This window comes from Rhincodon typus, chromosome 10 (assembly GCF_021869965.1).
Source record: "Rhincodon typus isolate 14 chromosome 10, sRhiTyp1.1, whole genome shotgun sequence".
Classification (NCBI taxonomy): domain Eukaryota; kingdom Metazoa; phylum Chordata; class Chondrichthyes; order Orectolobiformes; family Rhincodontidae; genus Rhincodon; species Rhincodon typus.
This window is the reverse complement of record NC_063341.1, coordinates 44893315-44917220: the sequence shown is the minus strand read 5'-3', so window position 1 is coordinate 44917220 and position 23906 is coordinate 44893315. Positions and strand designations below refer to the sequence as shown.

General features: G+C 40.1%; 1 protein-coding gene across 1 annotated transcript; it reads right to left on the bottom strand.

Moving 5' to 3' along the window:
* Window positions 1-1659: 1659 nt before the first annotated feature.
* LOC109912615 (protein shisa-like-2A) lies at window positions 1660-22188 on the bottom strand. The gene is given in 3 exon segments (XM_020512045.2): window positions 1660-1832; window positions 13407-13546; window positions 22007-22188. Coding segments are annotated over 3 exon segments (495 nt in total).
* Between the last annotated feature and the right edge of the window lie 1718 nt (window positions 22189-23906).

Genomic DNA, 23906 nt, shown 5'->3' with positions numbered 1-23906 from the left:
AAGCCATGATGTGAGTAGCTTTGGAGGAGAAATTGCAGGTGATGGTGTTCCCATGTATCCGCTACCCTAGTTCTTCTAGATGAAAGTAGTCATGGGTTTGGAAGGTGCTGTCTAAAGATCTTTGGTGCATTTCATCTGGTGGATGGTACACACTGCTGCTATTAAGAGTTGGTGGTGGAGGGAATGGATGCTTGTAGATGCGATTCCAATCGAGTGGGCTGCTTTGTCCTGGACAGTGTCAAGCTTCTCGAGTATTCTTTGAGCTGCATTCATCCAGGCAAGTGGGGAATATTCCATCACACTCCTGCTCCAGTAGACTTTAGGGAATCAGGAGGTGAGTTACTCACTGCAGTATTTATAGCCTCTGACCTGCTATTGTAGCCACAGTATTTATATGATCGTGGGGGATTCAGTGATGGTAATGCCATTGAATGTCAAAAACCCAAGCCTAGATATTGTCCATGTCTTGTTGCATTTAAAAATGGACTGCTTCAGTATCTGAGGAATTGCAAATGATGCTGAATATTATGCAATCATTGGAAAACGTACCCACTTCTGACCTTATGATGGAGGGATTTTCATTGATGAAGCAGCTGAAGATGGTTGAACCTAGGACACTACCCTGAGAAAATGCTATAGACGTGTCCTGGAGCTGAGATGACAGATCTCTAACAACCGCAACCATCTTCCTTTGTGCCAGGTATGATTCCAACCAGTGGAAAGTTTTTCCTCCTAATTCCACTGATTCCAGTTTTGCTATACTAATGCCATACTCGTACTATTGCAGCCTTGATGTCAAGTGCTGTCACCTTCACCTATTCTTCTGCTATATACCACTTAATTATTTCTAAATAATAAACACCTCTGTTCTTTTCCACTGCTGCTAAATGTCAGATCATATATCAATATTTTGCACTTATATTAAACAGTGCTATTGTAATGGTTAATATTTTTTATATTTCTAAGTATCAATAGCCTAACATTGGTCTGATCATGATGTTGTGATCATAGGTTATATTTTTAGGTTATTGTTTAGATGTTTTTCTAGTGTTTGACATTAATGATAACCCCTCACTGTTTATAAACCTGTCATGTCTCATATTTGTGAATGCAGTAATCTCAATCATTCACCAGAAGCACTTGTCACTGTATTTAGCTCAATGGATCTGTTGTAATTCCTCATGACTTCCTGGATCTCTAAATGTGAAGGAATAAAGGTTCTATTAGATTGTTTAAGCTACAAACCAAAGAAGAGCTTTATTTATAGTAGATAAGCATTAGGAGACACGATAAAGCAGGTTACAGTAGTTAAAAACCGAAAGAACTGTGGATGCTGTAAATCAGGAACAAAAACAGAAGTTGCTGGAAAAGCTCAGCAAGTCTGGCAGCATCTGTGAAGAAAAACATCAGGTCCGGTGACCCGAAACGCTAACTCTGAATTTTCCTTTACAGATGCTGCAAGACCTGCTGAACTTTTCCAGCAACATCTGTTTTTGTTCCAGGTTATAGTAGTTTACAGGTTATATTTAGGCCTCAAACAAATATTTCACACAAATGTGGCTTGTTTCTAATATCTAACAATAGTTTAGCTTTCTTTTTATAGCCACAGATCATACAGCAATTTATTTTTGCAAATGCCAAACTAGATTAGCAAAAGCTTCAGGAGGAGTCTTGTATATTAACGGTTGTCACTGTGGCCATGAAACATCTCTGGAACCATCTGTCAGGTTCAGGTGGCTGATTGTTGCAATCTAATCTCCAACTTTACAATTGTTTTCTAATTGTACCTGGTCCATTGATCTGATTTGGGTTCTCCAAAATTTGGTCAGGACCTGCAAACACAAAAAGTGTGACATAAACAGTTAAATACATTTGATATGCCCCTGAAGACTAAAAGAAGCTCTGTGTCAGGTTATGGACCACAGTGGTTATTAGCTAAGGTAGCACCTGAGCATCTAGGTTTACCTTTGTAATTCCAAGTTTCCCTGATACCCAAGCGCTGATAGAAATAGTACGACAGCAGTGTATGTAATAGAACGTATACACCAGCACCAGTGTCTAAATTTCCTTCAGGATTCTTGATGTGGAGGTGCCAGTGTTGGAGTGTGTTGGACAAGGTCAAAAATCACGTGACACCAGGTTATAGTCCAACAGGTTTATTTGAAAACACTAGCTTTTTAAGAGCTGCTCCTTCATCAGTTGTAGTGAGAGAAGCATCAAGACAGAATTTATAAGTAAAAGATTAAAGGATCCTTGCAAGGTCTTTGAACATCTTGCTGCACTGATTGGCAATTCCTGGGGTACTGAAAGTCACACAACTCTCCCTGCAATGAATGTAGTGGTTGCAGCTGTGAGGTAAGTGCGTGAACTCAATAATAAACTCTTTCCCAGGACATAGAGGAAAGAAAGTACAGATCAAAAAGATCACCTAACCTTTATACTGAAAAAAGATTATAATTTATATAACCTAGCAAAAAGATCCACAATTCACATGGATAAATCAGATCAAAATATAATTCCCGTCTTATTTGAGATGTTTCTGCTGCATTCAATCCTCCAGTATCCTACCTGAAAGCTTAACTCCAATAATTGGCTGCTCCTTCTTTGAAGAAGGTGAAATGATGACACTCTCCAGTGACCTTGACAATAGCTGTGTACAAGGATTTTGCCAGCTCTAGAGCACACATTGTCTCTATTCCAGTTCACTTTGAATCTGGTACCATCTACAGAGGATCAATACAGTAATCCATCAGATAGCAGGCAATCAAAAAACAAAAGCTGACATAACTCAAGCTTTCATCTTTGCATTAGGCACTTTATGGCCTACCACTCTCAACATGTTCAGGTCATAACCTGAAGCAGCAATTGTTCATGATTCTTCCACCCCATTTACAGCTACTTTAGACCAATCCTTTTTTTAAACTTGTCCTATTACCACCCCTGTTTTGCCTTGCAGCATTATCCTGTTTTAAAAGTAATCCTTCCTGGTTCCTGCTCTATTTTTTGATTTTTCACTCCATCTCCTTTTCTTGTCTCTGATCCTGCTTACATCTCAAAATTTTTCCAGTTCTGACAAAATGTTATGGTCTGAAACATTGAACCCGTTCCTCTCTCCACATATGCTGCCAAACCTGCTATTTCCAGCAATTTCAGTTTTTATCACAGATTTTCAACATCCGTAGAATTTTTCTATTTTAGCAGAGCAACGTAAAGTTCGATAACGACCTCTTCTGACTCTGGTCCTTTGGCTCTGCAGTTCAATTTTCTCTTGCTTTTGCTCATTGCTGTCATTGAACTGGTTGAGGATGGTCAGTGTTGAGTTGACTAAGTTTTCTAGCTCCCTTGGAGCTTCATCCATAGCTACTTCAATACTACAAGTTTATAAGATTATAGAAAACTGGAGAAGGAGTAGGCCATTTGGCCCTTTAACCCTGGTCCACCATTCAATAAGATCATGGCTGATCTGATTGTAGCCCTAACTCCATTTTCCAGTCTGCCCCCATACACTTGTCAAAAAACTGTCTTAGTTTGAATATATTCATTGACCTACTCCTCACAGCAATCAAAAGAAGAGATTTCCAAAGTCTAACAATCCTCTAACATAAAAACAAATTCTTCTCACCTCCATCCTAAATGGCTACATCTTATTTTTAAACTATGACTCCTAGTTTTAGACTATTCTGCAAGGAGAAATTTTCTCACAGCTCAAATCTGTCAAGTCTCAGAACCTCATATTTCAATGCAACCATCTCTCATTCTTCTAAATTGCAAGGAATAAAGCCCTAATCTATTCAAGAGGTTATAATACCATCCCTTCATTCATGAAATCAGCAGAGTGACCCTTCTCTAAACTGTTTCCAATGAAATTGCATCCCTTCTCATAAGTATATGAAGATACGGTAGATGGTTTCAAAATTATGAGTAGGCAGCTTAGAGTAGGTAGGGAGAAGTTGTTTCCACTAGTAAAAGAGAAAAGAACAAGAGGGCATTGATATAAAGTGACGTACAAATCAAGCAAGGGTGATATGAGGAAAAAAACCTTTTACACAGCAAGTTGTTAATGTATGGAATGTACTGCCTAGAAGTGTGGTAGAGACAGGTTCAACTGAGGCATTCAGGAGAGCATTGGATGGTTATTTGGATAGAAATGGTGTGCAGGGATATGGGAAACAGACAGGAGATCAGCACTAGATAATAGAAACTGTATAGGCACAATAGGCTGAATGGCCTCCTACTGCACCATAACAATTGTGATTCTATGAAGTACGAAGACAAATTCTGATTTTTTCCCACTGAGGCCCTGTATAGTTACACTTAAACTCCGTTCTCCTTGCAATAAAGGCCAACATTCCATTTGCCTTTCCAATCAAGTGCTCTACCCATGCGCTAACCTTTTGTGATTCACATGAAAAGATACACAGGTCCTTCTGTACTGTGGTCTCCCTCCAACTAAATAAAATTATACTTTTCTAACTCTCCTTCCCAAGTAAGCAAGCTTTTTCATACATTATACTCCATCTGCCATTTTTGTGCCCACTCATTTATCTTATCTATATCTTTTTGCAGAATTTTCTTTTTCTCATCCTCTTTACAACTTGTTTTACTATCTTAATGTCATCAGAAAATTTAATAACTATACGTTTGTTCCCTTCATCCAAATCATTAATATAGATTGTAAGCAGTTGAGGTCCTAGCATTGATTACTGTAGCACTCTACTAATTACAGTTTCCTAACTTTAAAAAGACATACATATCCTAACTCTCTGCCTTACATGTGTCAACCATCCTTCCATTCACGCGAATATGTTAGCTCAACACCATGAGCTCTTATCCCCTGTAACGTCTTATGCAGCATCATATCAAATGCCTATTGGAAATCCCAATTCATATCCATTGGATCCCCATTATCCACCCTGCTGGTTACTTCTTCAAACCCTAAATTGAATAAATTAGTCAAACATGATCTCCTTTTTACAAAACCATGTTGGCTCTGCCTGACTGTATCATGGATTTTGTTTTATTGTACTGCTATTACTCCTTTAAAAATACATTCAAGCATTTTCCCTTTTACTGACTTAGTTGCCTCTTTTATGTCTCTTGCCTTTCTTCAATAGAGGAGCTACATTTGTGTTTTGCAATTCACTGGGACCTTTCCAGAATCTAGGAAATTTTGGAAGCTTAAATTTGCATCCACTATCTGAGGCAGCCAAATCTTGTAAGATCCTGGGATTCATGCTGTCACGTACAGGGAGCTTATCAATGGTATGTCCCAGTAGTTTTTCAAATACCTTTTCTCAGTTGATTTTCAATTTTTGGGATTTTTTTCTGTTTGGCACAGTGAAAATGAATACAAAATACCTGTTCAACACTTCCGCCATTTCCTTGTTTACCCTTCTGCCCAAAAATTCCAAAACTCATTCTCTGCGGGACCAATGCTTGCTTTAACTGTTATTTTCCTTTCAATATACTTCTGGAATTTCTTATAGTTTTTAAAAAATCTTTCTATATAGCTTTCTCTTGTACTCTAGTTTCTCCCTCCTTGTATGTTTTTGTACAGTTTTTGTAAGTCATCATTTGCTGACTTCTGAAGTTTGTCCAATCTCTGTCTTACAGAATCCTCATAAAATTCTTTCAGGTTGAGACTATCCCAACATCCATAGTTAGACATAGATGGCGTATCTTTCTCATAGACATTTTATCTCAATGGATATCTTTGTTGAAAGTTATGAAATAGCTCCTTAAACACCTACCGCTGCTTTTCTAGCATTGAACCCTTTCACCTATTTTTCCAGTCCAGTTTAGGCAACTCTGCCTTTGTATCCTTGAAATTGCCATCACTTAAGGTTCTTACCCTCTTACCAATGATTTTCACCCTCTAACCAAATGTAAAATGCTATCTTGCTTTGATAACTTGTTGTCTAAACACTCCATTATCAAGATGTTTATAGATTATCAGGTCTAAAGCAGCCTGCTCCCTGGTTGGTTGTGGAACATGTTTCTCTAAGAAGTTGTTCCAAATGCATCTTATGAATTAACCATTCAAGCCAGCTTTGCCAATTTGATAAATCTAAACTATACAAAGGGTAAAGTCATCCATGATTATCACTGCACCTTTCTTGCATAGTCATATTATTTCTTCATATATACACAGGCCTTCAATGCAGCTGTTGTTTTGGGAGGTTGGGGCGAGCGTGGCTAGGTCTATAACAACCTCCACAAGTGACTTCCTTCCTTTGATCTTTCGTATCTCTGCCAGAAACTTATTTTTCATTTTTCTGAACCAAAGTCATCTTTCACTGTGTTATCCCATCCTTTAATAAAAGAAGGTAAACAGTAAAGTCACCATAGTCTGACCGGACCATAGGGCAGCTCTCTCATTAGACAGAGACAATTGGTGGTGGTTTCACCTAAGGGTCACCACACCTCAGGCAAGGGGACAGGTTGAGAAGGAGGGTCCTTAATGGTAACCTCAGTCAATGTGGGAATTGAACCTTAATGTTAATGTCACCCTACAGTGTGAACCAGCTATCCAAGCTAATTTATAATAGATCTACCACATCAGATTTTCTTTCTTACTGGCTTTCATCAAATCCCCACAGTGTGGAAACAGGTCATTTGGCCCAACAAGTCCACACAGACCTTCTGAAGGCCATGCCACCCAGAACCACCTCCTAACACTATTCCTGTATTTCCTATAGCTCATGCAACTAACTTACACACCCCTGGACACTAGGCAATTTAGCATGGCCAATCCATCTAACGTGCACAGCTTTGGACTGTGGGAGGAAACTGGAGCACCTGGCGGAAACCCACACAGACACAGGGAGAACGTGCAAACCCCACAGAGACAGTCGGCCAAAGCTCTGACTTAAACTCAGGTCCCTGGCGTTGTGAGGCAGCAGTGCTAACCACTGTGCCACCTTTTGAAATGTCAACTACTCTTGAATATTAAGACCCCAGCCTTGGTCACCTCTAAAGACCACAGCATTTTATTTTTCTGTATTTTGGATTGTGGACTGAAATAGGAAAAATGACTTTTTTAAAACCAAGGATTGTTGAAGTGATTGCTAGTCTTTTTAAAAGCAGGTACCAACAATTCTTGTATGTCCTGTTTACACTGTTGCTTGCTTAAGCAATGGGGCAAGTTACTACAGGCAAACTGGCACCAGTGAGTGTGTACAAAATTAGATTTGGCTGGCAGCAGTAGCTGATGGGTTTGTGGAGTGGTGATCAGTTTTCAGTGACAACGGTCTTCTATCTGACAAAAACAGTGTGATAGGCTCCCAAATATGAATGAGATAGCCAGAAGCCTTTGGATAAGACCATAAGATATAGCTGCAAAAATAGACCATTCAGCCCATTAACTCTACTTCACCATTCAATGAGATCAAAGCTGATATGATCAACTCCACTTTCCTGCTTTTTCCTTCTAACACTTGATTCCCAGAAAGGGAAATTTGATGTCTGGAAAGGGTGGCATTATCTTTCATCTGCAGTAAAAAAAATCCAAAGTTGAAGAAAGTTAGTTTATTTTCCCTCACCAGTGCAGTAAGCTGTAGCTTAAAGCCAATAAGTTGAGAGTCTTCATAGTTTGTGAACCTCCTGCAAGCAAGTGGAAGTGTCTAGAGAAGGGAGATCAAGGAGCAGCAAATCCTAGCAAACGAAAATGATCATCTCAGTGAACACTGGGGACAGGAACTCTTGAACAGCCTTCTAACATTTTCATCCACCCATTACACCTTTGTTTTATAGAATCATAGAGATGTACAGCACAGAAACAGACCCTTTGGTCCAACTCATCTTTGCTGACCAGATATCCTAAATTAATCTAGTCTCATTTGTGAGCATTTGGCCCATATCCCTCTCAACCCGTCCTATTTATATACCCATTCAGATACCTTTTAAATGCTGTAATTGTACCAACCTCCACCACCTCCTCTGGCAGCTCATTCCATACACACACCACCCTCTGTGTGAAAAAGTTGCCCCTTAGGTTCCTTTTAAATTTTTTCCTTCTTACCTTAAACTTAAGCCCTCTAGTTTTGAACTCTGCTATCCTGGGGAATAGACCTTGGCTATTCACCTTATCTATGCCGCTTATCATTTTATAAACTTCTATAAGGTCACTCCCCCCAGCCGTCGACATTCCAGGGAAAATGACCCCAGTCTATTCAGCCTCCCGCTATTGCTCAAACCCTCCAACCCTGGCAACATACTTGTAAATCTTTTCTGAACCTTTTCAAGTTTTACATCTTTCCTATAGCAGGGAGACCAGAACTGCACACAGTATTACAAAAGTAGCCTAACCAATGACCTGTACAGCTGCAACATGACCTCCCGATTCCTATACTCAATGCACTGACCAATAAAGGCAAGCATACCAAACACCTTTTCATGACCCTGTCTACCTGCAGCTCCACTTTCAAGGAACTATGAACCAGCACTCCAAGGTCTCTTTGTTTGGCACTACTTTATCTCTGTCTGTCTCTGTCTGCATATGTGCGTAGGGGAAGTTTTATAAGGGACTGAGAGTCTTAACCAGTCAAGTTATATGTCGATGGTTCGTGATTGTTACCTGGAGTAAGAAACTAATTACTTGTAATAAACGGTAATTCTTGTTAAGTGCAGAAAGCTGGTCCTTTCTGTTAACCTGGGTTGTAAAAAGTCAGGTAAATTATGGAATTTTGCGGATTTGACAAATCTTTCACTTTTGTAACAACACCAATAGCGGGCTTGATTTACATCACAATACCCCACTGACAAAAATTGCAACTATGTCCCCAAAATGGCTATTCCCTTTCAGATCGCCACCTTGACACAGCAAGGTTGTGCACTCTAATGATTCCTTGAACATTTCCATCAAGAGCTATTAGTTCCTGGTAGCACTACTGAGGAGAGCTGCCAGATGAAGTATGGTCCAAAACATCCTCAACAGCTGTGAAGGGGGATGAAGGCTGCAATGGTAAGATAGTCCCAGTCATTGTAGCTCCATACATCAACAAAATGTGACCATGACAACCTCAAGATGGTGTAGACAATGACAATGCCAAAGTCATGTTCACATTTCTGTCAGGATTCATTTTCCATGTCCTGTGGTGATGGAGAATGGACAACAGGATATAGTGTGAATCTGACAGTCTCTAGTCAAGAGTTTGCACTCAACCAGCAGATGCAATGAGGTTTTTGGACACCTATTATACGTCCATCCAGGGAGCTTTGGTTTCATCTGCCCTGTTTTTCTCATTCAAGAGAATATGTACTACCTGAAAAAAATGAGTGCTCACTTATGTTCTAAAATGATGGAAACTGTAGCAGGCATCACTGGACAATAAATGGTGCAATTTAGAATGAGTCCTGATCGCCAAGGATCATGCTCAAGCAATCAAGCATTAAAATAGAGACTACAGCTTGTTAAATTTGCATATTCAGTCAATTCCAGGCATGAAATTCAGCTTCGATCAGGTTATAATACAGACAGAAATAAAAATCTTACTGTGTACTTTCAATTGTTTTCCCAGCAGCTTCTCCCATCCCTTCCATTTCAACTGGCATGTTACCCTTTCTTTTGATTGCCTCTGCACCCACTCCTCCCGTGTGACCTCTACACCCACTCCTCCAGTGTGACCTCTACACCCACTCCTCCAGTGTGACCTCTACACCCACTCCTCCAGTGTGACCTCTACATCCACTCCTCCAGTGTGACCTCTACACCCACTCCTCCAGTGTGACCTCTACACCCACTCCTCCAGTGTGACTTCTGTACCCACTCCTCCAGTGTGACCTCTGGAACCACGCCTCCAATGTGACCTCTGCATCTGCTCCTCAATGTGACTTCTGTACCCAATCCTCCAGGGTAATCTCTGTGCCCCTCCTCCAGAGTGATTTCTTTGCCCACTCCTTCAGAGCAGCTAACAGAGGGGAAAAAACAAAAGTCTGCATTTTTCGAGGATTGGCAATCTTATGCAGATTTCAACTTTGGCTTTTCTTTTTGATGAAAGAAGGGAGCTTCACATTTCTGACAGGAGATTCCAATCAGATCTCCCTCAGAAATGCAGGGATGTGCTTCATTTCTGATAGTTCTTTCAAAGACCCCTCTTCACAGCAGTCAGCTGCCATATTCTGACATTTAAAGGTCCTGACGGCCACTTTTGACAGCTGCTGTCAAATCACAGCGACATAAAGCAAGTGTGAGTTTAGGGTGCTGGGACGGTAAGGTAGCAAATAGGTAGGAGGGTAGAGTGCCAGGTATGTAGGGTGCCAGCTGGGTAGGGTGTTTCCTGGGTAGAGACAGGTCCCAGAAGATAGGGTGACCGATGGGTACAGGATAGGGTGCCAGTTAAGCCAGTGCCATGTGGGTAGGGTGCACAATTAGCAGAACTTCCAGTTCTGACCAGGCTGCACCCAGGAAGAGCATAGGTTGAAGAGATAGGAAGGAAGAAGGAGAGAAGGATAGGCAGGAGAAGACAGGGGTGTAGAGCAAGAGAAGGTAAGGCAAGGGGTAAGAGTTGGGGGGAGGAATGAGGTAGTAGACAATAGCAGTACTATATCAGATTGTAGCTATTATGAGAACCAAGAAAATAATACTTTAATGATCAGTGTCATTCGTCTATGTTTAATCATTCAAAATTTGTAGCTCGGATTTGTCTGAGTTCGTCCTTTCCTTGGTAAATAATCACTGCTGCAGCAGGAAAATCTGATCTCTTGAGTTTTTTTCCCGCTCTTGATTGCTTCAAGACTGACCCAAGCTTTTGCTTCAGCTTTTGTTAGTTGATATCTAATGATTTCTGTTTAATGTTGCTGAGCACATTTGAGGAAAATAAATGATTGCAATTAACTTACTTGGAGCATTGCAAGATCTTGTTTGAGAGTCATTGATTTCAATACAACCACCTCCCTCTTTCTCCTCACGTCGTTCGAATTGGTGCAGACTATGACCACCCTCACCTCTGTAGCTGCTCAAGGACACCCTTGATCTTGGCACTGGGGAGGCAACACACCATAATAGATTTGTACCTGCAGCCACTGAATTGCTAGCCATGACACTCAGCAGAAATCTCCTCTCACACCAGGAAGGTTCCAGCCAAATTCTTCCCATCCCCTAATTAGCCTCCAAATTGCTACTTGATTGCTATGGGTGGCCTTGCCAGTACAACTCCACCTCCAGCAAGATCTTCCAAAGGCTAGATATCATCAGATTGGTTCCTAATTCCCTCCTTGTCCTGCCTGCAAACTCACCTCCACAGACATTGAGATTCTGCCCTTCGTGCACTGCCAGCATTTTTCAAAATTGCTTAATACAAGTATTAGAATCCACTGAGTAGAACAGAAAACCATAACCACCAATACAGGTATGTCATGTTTTCAAGCATTCAGGTCTATCTATATTTTATATTTTTCAATGGCCTAGTGCTTGAGGAGAGTACAGGACCTGGGCACAGCCTGGGGATAATCCCTGGATGTGGAGGCATCCTGGGAGACAGCTCTGACCTGGAAGTAGGCCTGTGAGGACAGCTGGAAGTAAATTTGAGACAGGAGAATGTTTTGGAAAGAACTCAAGAGGAGCAAGGAAAGACAACTTCAGGCCAACAAGTTGCCTGAGGCAGTCAACAGGACCCAAAGGATCCTTGGGGGCATTTCAGTTCCTGGAGAAGAGGTTGAGACCTGACGAATCTGAGGGGGAATTTGCGACATGGAAGAGGCTGGAGAAGTGACCACAATACAGAGGTGCACTCAATAAAAATTTCAGTCTTGAAAAGTGTTCCTGCATACTTCAGCTTTCATTTGGATCCACTCTCTATCATAGATACCTCTGTGAAATTCTGCATTCCTTGAATAAATTCCAGTGCAAAGTGGAGGCAATGTGGATCAATAGGAGGTAGGATCTTAGGGTATGGTATTTTTTGGAGGTAATTTCTGAACTTGGAGGCAGCCCTGGGAGACCTTGGTGGATTTCCGGAGAGTTTGGGAGATATCTAATGTAGAAATCTGCAGCTACCCTGGAGAAACAATTCAAAGGCGCAGAGACATTTGAAACCTAAGCCATGGAAAGGACGATCGAGCCTGCTTTTGACTTAAAGTTTGATATTAGTTGCGTAACAGATATATGCCATGAACAAAACAATGATGATCTGGAAAAGACCTATTAGCCCATTCAATCACATGATTGTGATGCATTATACCACAATCAAAGCTCTCCTGGCCAACTAGAATGCCACATAATTTCCTGAGAAAGTAGAAAATACATCTTAAAATCCCAGGACAGCAAAAAACAACTTCCATCTCTTTAGACAACTTATACTTGTCCAGGAGATAGTGCTGGTCCTGATTAATATTTAATTTTACCTACCTTTTGTTTGGTGTATTCTCTGTCCCAGCTAGACCCATGTGTAGCTTTCACTTGAATAAATCTAGTAAATCAGCAATCATCACACAAGCCAGCTGCCTATTCCATTCCACAGTTCCATGTTCTCTGAAAGAGAAACACCTCCAGATATTCATTACTGGTCCTGTGTATGCAGCAAGACCTAACAAAAAATTAGGCTTTTGGCTGATAAGTGGCAGGCAATGACCATCTCCATGAGGAAAGAAGCTAACCATCTATCCTTGATATTCAATGGCGTTAATATTTCTGAATCTCCACCATCAACATCTTTGGGTCACCAATAGCCAGAAAGCTAACTAGACCAGTAATAAAATACTATGACTACACTAGGAAATCAAAGCTGAGAATTCTATGGAGAGTAACTCACATCCTGACTCCACAAAGTCTGTCCACCATCTACAAGACACAACTCAGGAGTGCAATGGAACACTCTCCACATGCCTGAATGAATGCAACTTCAACAACACTCAATAATTTTGATAACATCCAAGACAAAGCAGCTCACTTAATTGGCACCCCACCTACTATTTTAATCATGTACCCCCTCTACCATCAGTAGATTTTTTGAAACAGCATATAATGTCTGCTAGAAGCACTGCAGTAACACAACAAGACTCCTTTGACAGTCCTTTATAAAATTGTGACCTCTGCCAGCTAGAAGGACAAGGGGAGCAGATCCATCGTAGCATGACACCTTCAAGTTCCCCTTCAAGCCCCACACCATACTGACTTGGAAATATATTATTGTTTCTTCACCATCAATGAGCTAAAAATTCTGGAATTCCCTCCCTAACAGCATTGTGGGTATATCTACTATACATGGATTGCAGTGGTTAAAGAAGGTAACTCGCAAAGGCAATTAGGGATAAGCAATAAATGTTAGTTTTGCTGGTGATTCTCAACTTTGATCAACAATTTTGTTTTTAAAAAGCAGTATACAATTCTACCAGACTTACAATTTATCCAATGCTATTTCAGAAGGTATTACATATGTCATGAACATTTTCAAATAAAATTAACTTACCTGGTGCTTGTAAATCTAATCCAGTATTCAGCCTGGATTGTGGTTTAGTGCAGATGAAGAGGTAGCAGAGAACGTAAACTGTGATGACAAAAGTTAAAAGAATCACTGCTGCTATAGACAATCCCACAAGAGCACCAATACTGAAAAAAAAATGCGAGAAGAGATTTTTTTTTAAGTTTGATCTTTGGTTGCATACACGTCAAGGTTAAAACACTAAAAATGAGCAAATAATTAATTTGGCTTGATTCTTCTGCATTTGGCACATTCTTCCACTTATTGGAATATGACAAGTCACCTTTTTGAACCATAAAATATGGGATTAGAAATAGGCCATTCAGTGAAATCGTGGATGATTTGTTAATCATCAACTCCACTTTGCTGTCTTTTACCCATAACCGCTGATTAAAAATCTGTCTATCTCACCCTTGAAGGTACTTAATGACCCAGTCTGAACAGCCGTCTGTGGTAAAGAATTCCACAGACTCTGAGAGGAAACAATTGCTCCTCATCTCTGCCGTAAATGTGCAAACCTTTATTCCACAATTATGCCCTCTAATTCTAGACTAATCCACAAGGTGAATTAACCTCTCCGCATCTACCCTGTCAAGTTCCCTAAACATCTTGTATGTTTCAATAAGGCCATCTCTCATTCTTGGATATTACAACAAGTATAGGCCCAATCTACTCAAACTCTCATAAGACCTAAGATATTCTGTCCCTATGAGAGCTCCTCCATGCATGCTAGATGAGGGGACCAGTCCACTGTGTGCCACATCATTTGGTAGCTGCACTTCATTCTGTGCTCCTTGTGTTCGGTCCTCCACTCCTTTGTGTGCTTCTGCTATTTCTCAGGCCCCTTGTTAATTCTTTACAGACCTTGTCTGAGACCCACTGACCTAAATATCGCCAAGCTTTAAAACTGTGTATGGCATCACAGCTGAGCTAATATGGCTTTCACAAGCACACATTGCAGCAAGGGTCACTAAAAGGAGCATTGCAGGAAGCCTGAATGACTTGTTTTTTCCCTCTCTGTAGCCCATGTGTAGACAGTGTAATTGTGATTCCCAAATGCTGCCCTAATGTACTCATAAGAACAATAGAAACACAAGGTATAGGACATTTATACCTTAGAGCTTGTTCTGCCCTTCAATAAAATCATGGTAGATCTCGACTACATCTATACAGCTGCCCATATTGTCCTCATATTCCTTAATTTCTCAGGCATCTAAAATTTTAGTGAATATAATAAATATCTGACCACCCTCAGCTCAAGGTAGAGAATTTCCAAGATTCACATTCTGAGTTAGAAATGATTTGGCATTTTGATTTTTCCTTGTGATGTAGATAATCATGTTTCCTCTTAATATCTGAAATCTGCTAACGTTCATACCCACTTATTTAACCTATCCAAATCATTTTACAGCCTCCTTGCATCCTCCTCAATACCAGCCATCAGCCTAGTGAATCTTATCTGGACTGCCTCCAATGACAAAATATCTTTCCAGACATCGGGGCCCAAAACTATTCAGTATTCCTGCTGTGGTTTGACTAGTGCCGTGTACAGTTTTAGCAAAACCACCTTAATTTTTATATTCTATTTCCTTTGAAATAAAGGCCAACATTCTATTTGCTTTCTCTATTATCCACTGAACTTTTGTGATTCATGGACAAGGACTACCAAATCCCTCTGTTCTGTAGCATTCTTTCTCCATTTAAATAATATTCAACTCTTCTATTCTTCCCGCCAAAATGCCTAGCCTCACATTTCCCTACATTATATTCCATCTGCCAAGTTTTTGCTCATTGTCCTCACTACTTGTCTTCCTACCTATTTTTGTGTTATCCACAAACTTGGAGATGGTACATTCACTTCCCTCATCCAAGTCATGAATATATATTCTAAATAATTGTGGCTCCCTTGGCACTGATTCTTGTGGCACACCATTAGTGACAGGTTACCAGCAAACTGGTTTCTTCATATCGCTGGAACAGTGTATAAACAGTTCCTAGAAATACTGAGGTCTCTTTGCTCTAGTTTCTATGTTGATATCTTTACCTCAATAGAAAGTGTTTTGTGTGTCCTTTTATCTTTGTTAATATCTAATAAATGCTGAGAAAAATGACCTTCAGCATTATATAAACTAAAAATTGACTTCAAGCTAAGTGATAGACAGGGAGAAACTGACATTCTGACATCTTGGGTACTGCTCCTGTATTCTAGAACTAAATTATTTTCATGAGTGATCAGAGACAGGGAACTAGTGAAGATGGAGGAAGATGAAAGGAAGAGTTCCCTGTCACTTCAATTAGAGAGCAAGAAGCTGCCATCACAAGCTACTGAGATAAACAGGCTCCGTGCTAACTGTCCATTTGTCCTCTGGTTCTGTGAACTGCTCTCAGCCATCACGGATTGTATACTTATCCTGTCTATCTTCTAACTAGCAACAAACCAGTCTTACAAAGCCACATACTTGCTAGAAACTGTATGGTTTATATCTAATTAAACAAAAAATAGAAATGCGCAGGATTATTTTTAAGAATTAAATGCAACTTGGGCATTAGATGATACAGAAATCTTATGTTTTATCACAAAATTTGAAATACCTTGTCACCTATACACTAGCAATTCATTATTCTCTTACATAATATACTTTGATTTTATTGCAATTAGTAATAGTTGACCGTGATTCAGTAACCTTTTAGTAATTATGTTCTAATCATTAAACTATCTGCATTGACATCAAATACAATGTCACACCTATTAGCAATATAATCAAAATTAATACAACCCTACCAATCTTATTTAACTATGTATGTAAATAAATATAAAAATCTCCCATTTAGCACATGCATATCATATATGCAGAATTCCATCCTACAAATATACTAGCTGGCTCACAAACCGAGAAAGTAATAAACGAACAAAAACATCTACTTCACTGTCACAGTCCATTTTATACAAATTTCTTTCCAAAATTTACACTGTCTCTGTGAATAGAACTTGGAGAAAAAACATTGCACAATTTAAACAAAATGCAAAGCAACAAACTAATGTTTGAGTGTACCGAATCATATACTGAATGTATTCATCTTAAAAATTATCTCCAACCATTACCCCCTTTTCATAGACTTACCCACTCTTGAGAACTTTCACTTTGCATATTCTTCTATTCCAATACTACAACCTTTTTTGTCTCTTCCCTTTCTCACATAATGGTTCCTCTCCTGCCGAGATATCTTTTCTGTTCTCTATGTGTGACTCAACTGAGATTGCGAGAAAAGATGGAATCAACATATCTCAAAGTACAAGAGGAAGTAACAAATTTTCCTCAGTGCTCTTGTTCCAGAATTGGCTTTCCACACAAGTCTACTGACCTAATATTTAAATCTACTGACCTAGAATTGACTCTGGTGAATTTCCTAGGTACGCTCCACAGGCCAGAGAGACTAAGACAGTAGTGGAGCAGCTTGGGTTACTGTGAAGCAGTATAAATCACTGTGTCACATACACAATGCTGCACTTCAATAGCGTACACATTTCTGCTGTGATGTTGAGTAATGAGATGCATATTATCATTACATTGCCATTTATTTTGAAGAGGTACATAGAATGTCCACAGGCACTTCCAACATAAAACCCTGAAATCTGCAAAGATTAAGCAAAAGTCAGTAGCTCTGCAATCAATTTCCAGCCTTTTCTCGCCTCAGTATTGTTCAAAGTCATGAAAGAACAGGAAATCTGGACAGAATGAAGGTACTGGAGAAATATGAAACAGTAGGTTTTAATTAAAGTAAAAGAACCAAAGACCAATTTATGGAAGAAAGCAGAATACAATTCCTTGAACACTGCTAAATGTTCCCATACCTGAACCATCAGAATTACACCATAATAGTCAGTGCCTTTCCAAATGGACAGAGGCACAGATACAAAAATTCAGACAGAGAAAGAGAAACACAGATAAATAATCTGACAGATAGAGCGAGTCTTTGATATACCAAGAAAGAGGCTATAAAGAAAGAATAGACAAACCTCGGGGGTACATACTAACAGTCCTAACCAGAGGTAAAAGTTAGAACATAGAAAAATATGGCTATACAGTAGATAGAAAGAATGAGAAAGGAGAGAACCAAAGGCACACAGAAAACAACCGATAGAAAGAGAGGAAGGTACAGTCATAAAATGTTGCTGTTCATTCATTACCAAGCATGAACAATTAATTATGTAAACTGTCAGTGTAGACTTGCAGAATATAAACATTTAGAAATTTTGCTCGATGGCTTTTGGATTTTGATTCAATGGAATCAGGTATTTCCCCACATGGTAAAATATACTGTGCCTCTTATGATAAAAATGCTTTCAATTTACTGAGGCATTATTTGGAACATGTCTAAAATTCCAACTTTATACTTATATGATCATTTTTCCTATTGTTTATGTAACTGATGTCAGATAGACTTTAAATATTAATACATGTTAATGGACATCAAAAATATTAATTTTGGCGCAGATTTAATAGGCTACTTTTGACATGGAGAAAAAAATTACTTGCATTTTTTGTTTTACCACAGAAAAAATCACTATCACCTGTGTACTGAAACATGAGGTTTATTCTCTCCCGTCTATTTCAAAACAGAAAAATGCACTACCCTCTATATGCAAAAGACATGGGAAATACTTACAGGCAAGTATCTATTACATGGAAGATTTTCTCTAATATATGCAATAGATGCAGATGAATAAGGAACTGTTATATCTTATACTATGGCAAAAAAATGTATATATATTAGTATTATGAGAACAATCACTTCCCATGACTCCTCTACAATATGGCTGCTTCTAACATATCTCAACTGGGCTCAGTTTTATCCTGCACAGACCTTATTGCCTCTCTTATTACACCAGTCTTTGTTTAACAGCACTGTTGGCACTGGTGTTGCTGACCTTAAAAGATCCAAGTTGTTATTTGTTAGTGACTCTATAAATGTATTGTAAGCAATTTTACCATTGCCAAAAAACATATTTTCCAGCTGCATTTTCAAGTCATAGAGTCAGAGATCTACAGCACAGAAAAAGACCCTTTGGCCTATCGAGTCTGTGCCAGTCAAAAGCAAAATCTAACTATTCGAATCAATTTTCCAGCACTTGGTCAAAAACCTTGTATGCCTTGGAATTGCAAGTGCACATCCTAATACTTCTGAAATGTTATGAGCATGTCTGCCTCTACCACTCTTACAGGGAGTGAGTTCCACATTCCCACCACTCTCTGGGTGAAAAAGATTTTCTTACATCCTCTCTAAACCTTCTACCCTGGCCTTAAATCTTATCCTGGTCATTGGTCCCTCCACCAAGAGCAAAAGTTTCTTCATATCTGTGTCCCTCATAAAATTTATACATTTCAATCATATACTCTCTCAGTTTCCTCTGCTCTAAGGAAAACAACCTCAGTTTGTCCAACCTTTCTTCATAACTGAAACTCTCCAGCCCAGGCAACATCCTGAAATCTCTTCTGCACCCTCTCCAGTTCTGTAAGATATTTTTTCACTTGTCCAACTGTTACACAGAGACATAAAGTGGTTAGCACTCACCTCCCAACAACTATCACCCCATACATTCCCACATACACACGATGAGTTGTGAACTATATTATTATTTCCCTGCTTCCTTGGGTAAATGCGAGGTATTGCATTTTGTTAAAACAATCAAGGATGGGACGTATACAATTAAAAGTAGGGCCTTGGGTAGTGCTGTAGAACAGAGAGTCCTAGGAGTTCAGTTACATGATTCTTTGAAGTTTACATCACATGTAGACAGGGTAATTAAGAAGGTTTTTAACACACTTGCCTTCACTGCTCAGACCTTTGTGTATAGGAATTGGAACATCATGTTGAGGTTGTACAGGATGTTCGTAAGTCCTCTTTTGAAGTAGCATGTCCAGTTCTGGTTACCCTGTTAACAGAAGGTTACTATTAAGCTGGAGAGGTTTCGGAAAAGATTTCCCAGAATGTTGACAGGAATGGAGGTTTTGAATTATAATGAGAAGCTGGATAGGCTGGAACTTTTTCATTGGAGAGTAAGAGGTTGAGGGTGACCTTATAGAGGTTTATAAAATCATGAAGGGTATAGATAAGGTGAATGGCAGGTGTCTTTTCCCTAGAGTGGGGGATTTCAAGACTAGGGAGTATATATTTAAGGTTATGGGAGAAAGATTTAAAAAGACATGAGGTGCAATTTTTTTACACAGAGTGGTTCGTGCGTGGAATGAACTTCCAGAGGAAGTGGTGCATGCAGGTACAGTTACAATGTTTAAAAGACATTTCAATAAGTACACGTATAAGAAATGTTTGAAAGGATATGGGCCAAGCGCACGTGGTTGGGACAAGTTTAGTTTGGGATTATGATTGGCATGGACCGATTGGTCTGTAGGGTCTGTTTCCATTCTGTATGAACCCATGCCGCTATGACTCTTATAATAGCCATGCTGTAATGTGTTGGGGGTTGGGGCAGATCCACATTGTGTAGGATATAGGAACAAGGATTTAGGATTAAAGGTATGCCATTTGGTCCTTCAAACCTGATCCATCATTTGATAAGATTACAGCTGCCCTGGTTGTGGTCTAAGCTTCACTTTTCAGTGCGTTCCCTATAACTCTTGGCTCCCCTGGGTATTAAAAATCCAACTCAGCCTTGAATAAGTTTAAAGAATCAGCCTCTGCTACCTCCTGGGGCAGAAAATTCCACTCTGTAATGACCCTCAAAGAAAAACGTTCCTAATCTGCCTTACAAATGAGTCAACTTATTCTTAAAATATGTTCCATAGTTTTAGTCCCTCCAAAAGGAGCAAACATCCTCCTGGTATCCACCTTATCCAGTCCTCTCAAGATCTATGAGTCAATAAAATCACCTGTCATTTTTACAAACTCCAATAGATGCAGAGGAACGTTCTGAGGAAGGGTCACAGGACCAAAAACGTTAACTGATTTTTCTACACAGATGCTGCCAGGCCTGCTGAGCTTTTCCAGCAACTTCAGTTTTGTTTCCAATGGATGCCGGTCCGACGAACCTTTCCGCATAAGGAACGCCCTTCATTCAAGAACAAGACAAACGAACGTCTCTTGAGCTGCTTCAAAAGTAAATACATTTTTTTTTAAATAAGAAGACTAAAACTGTACATAGTACTCCAGATATGGTCACACAAAATGTCCTGTATGGCTGTAGTAAAATTTCCCTGCTTTTATATCCCACACCCCTTGCAATAAATTACAATATTCTACTCATCTTTTTAATCACTTACTGCACCTGCGTATTAACTTTATGTGATTCATGTACCAAGGCATCCAGACCCTAAAGTTGCACTAAGTGCTGCAATCGCTCTCCATTTAAATATTATACGACTTTTCCATTGTTCCCGCTAAAGTGGACAAGTTCACATTTATCCCTGTTATACTCCTTCCGCCATTTTTTATCCACTCGCTTAACCTGCCTATCCCTTTGCAGACCCTCTAACCCCCTATTGGCAACTTATTTTCCAGCCTATCTTGGTGTCATTAGCGAAGTTAGTTATTAAAAATTCGGTTCTATCATCGTCATCAAATTGCTGAGGTCCAGCTCTATAGCACTCCACTAAATTACCGCTTACTCATGTAAACACGTCTCGAAACACGTTTGACATCACAAGTACAATGCCTCCACATTACAATAGAATTTAAACATCCTTAAAAATCCTCTAGAGTCAGTAGATTAGAAAATTGTGTGCATTTCTTTAGCATTTTTTCAGTGTAGGTGAATGTGTTTAAGTGAAGACATTGCTTATATCAATCCGCTTGCGTCTGGATAGAAATAGGAGAATATGCGTTTACAAACTGTTTTTACAAGACTGATATGTCCTTGGAATAAGTTACAAACCAACTGTAAAACTGCCAGGGCTAAGTAAGGCTGACTGGCAGACACAAACACCCCGTCTGGTTCTGATTATCAATTGTTCGATTTCATTTAGGATTATTCACGGCTTGCAGTCGACTGCCCAGGAGCCACTCTTCTGGAAAATTTCTGTCGCAAGATTGAGTCTCGAACCGTGATAAAAGAGCTAATGTTACAGTAATTCTACTTACAGGAATGGCGGGGCAGCTATAATTTCCCCACCAGTGGCACTGACAAATAGAAACGCTGTATCTCTTATCATTCTTCCGGGATAATCTCCGAGATACTACTTAGGAACGGGCTCAGTTTTCCAGTTTTACACTTAGTTTTTAACTTCTGTGTAAAATAACCTTAAACCAACCAAAGACACAGTCTTTGCATCAACTGTTATTCTCATTGGCTTTTCCTTTTGAATTAACTCATAGATGTCGTTCTGTGAATCTACTGTTAAAGCTCAAAAGGGTTACTTCAACATTGAGTTCACACCTTATTTACGGAGGGAGCGTTAACAACAGCAAAAAGCGAGGTCGTCTTCATTCTCCGAGTTGTCCAGAGGATTTATTTGGGGAGCTTTTTATTAAATACTGCTATCGGAGTATTAAGGATTTAAAATAAAAACTTTTTGTTTTAAGCCATCCCTTTGTAAATCACATTTTGAAACCCACTGAAGGACCTCTCTTACCTTAACGACCACATGTAGCTGTACTGGTAAGGGAAGAAACTGTTAGGGTCATCACAGCAGTATTTGATATCATTAAAGCCGCAGCAATAATTGGCGCCCAGATCGCTGTCGGGTTTGGGACATGTGAAGTTGGGAACGAAGGCATTGCTCGCGGTATAATACCCGCTGCAGTCTGCACTCATGCTGCCTCAGAGACCGGAGATCACACGGTGCCGACAGGTTGTCCCAGAAACAAACTGCCTCAAGATTTGAGGCGAATGGGAGAGGAGGGACCAGTGATGAAAGCTTCAGGGATGCCAGGGGTTAATTCCAAGCGCGGTCAGAGAAACGAGTGAATCCCACTGCAGTGATCCGTTGAACAAAAAGTGGCTCAGGTTGAGGAACCAGTTACAGATCCAGCTGCAGAAACACAGAACAGGTCTGATTTCTTGGCTCCGAGCACCCGCTGACGCTAGGGGGTTCTGAATGAGAGCTTGCAATCACAACAACCAAGAGAGCTTCTGTAAGGATTCGCGCGGTATGTGTTTCACAGCAAAATAATGTTACTTGTCCGAAAGGACCAATTAGTTTCAGCAGAGTATTCTAATTCCATTTACATATCCACTCCCCGTCAGGATAGTCTCAAGGCTCCAGGCTTCTTCCTGGAAAGAAAACCTGAACTGACGACCCTCCTCTGCCTGGCGGAGCTCGTCCTCACTCTGAACAAACTTTCCTTTAGCTCCTCTCACTTTCTTCAGATCAATAGTTTGGCCAAGGGTACGCACGTGGGCCCCCAGTTATGTATGTCTCTTTGTGGGTTACATGGATAATTCCTTGTTCCAGTCCTACTATGGTCCCCAACCACAACTGTTTCTCCAGTACATTGATGACACCATCAGTGCTACTTCTTTCTATCTTTCCAAATTTGAAAATTGTATCAATTTTGCTTCCAATTTTCATCCTGCTTACATTTTTACCTGGTTAATCATATTCTCCTCCATTCCCTTCCTCAACATCTCTGTTTCATTTCTCGGGATAGCCTGGCCACTAATATCCATACAAACCTACTGACTTCCGCAGTTAGCTGGACTACATCCTCACACCCTGCTTCCTGTAAGGACTCTATTCCATTCTCCAGGTTCATTCATCTCCATTGCATCTGTTGCAATGATGCCATCTTCCTTAAGAAATGTCTACTCTTTCCTCAACCAAGATTCCCCACCAGCATGGTTGACAGGGCCCTTAGCTGTGTCCGACCCATCTCTGTCACTTCTGCCCTCACCCCTTCTCTTCCCTCCCATAACAGCAATAGGATGCCTCTGGCCCTCACTTACTCATCCACCAGCCTCTGCATCTAAAGGATTGTAAGCCACTATTTCTGTTGCCTCCAGTGGGATGCCACAATGGCACACATATTCCCCTCCACTCCCTTGTCAACATTCCACAGGAACCATTCCCTCTGGAAACCTCTGTTACACTCCTCCGCCATTCCCAATATCTCCTCACACCCCAATGGCACCTTTCTATGCAATCACAGAAGGTGTAATTACCTCTTCCCTCTTCACTAGCGAAGGCCTTCCAGGTAAATCAGTGATTTATCTGTGCTTTATTCAATCTAATCTACTGTATTCACTGTTCACAATGCGGTCTCCTCCATGCTGAGGAGATGAAACACAGACTGGTTAACCACTTTGCAGAACACCTACATTCTTTCTGGAAAATGACCTTGAGCTTCCAGTTCTTTGTCACTTCAACACACCACCATATTCCCATGCCAACATCTCTCTCCTGAGCCTCTTGCAATATTCCGGCAACCCTCTGTGCAATCTCAAAGAACAACATCTCATTTTCTGCTTTGGGTCCCCGCAGCCTCTGAGATTCAACATCGAGTTCAACACCTTTAGAGCCTGATTCCATCTTT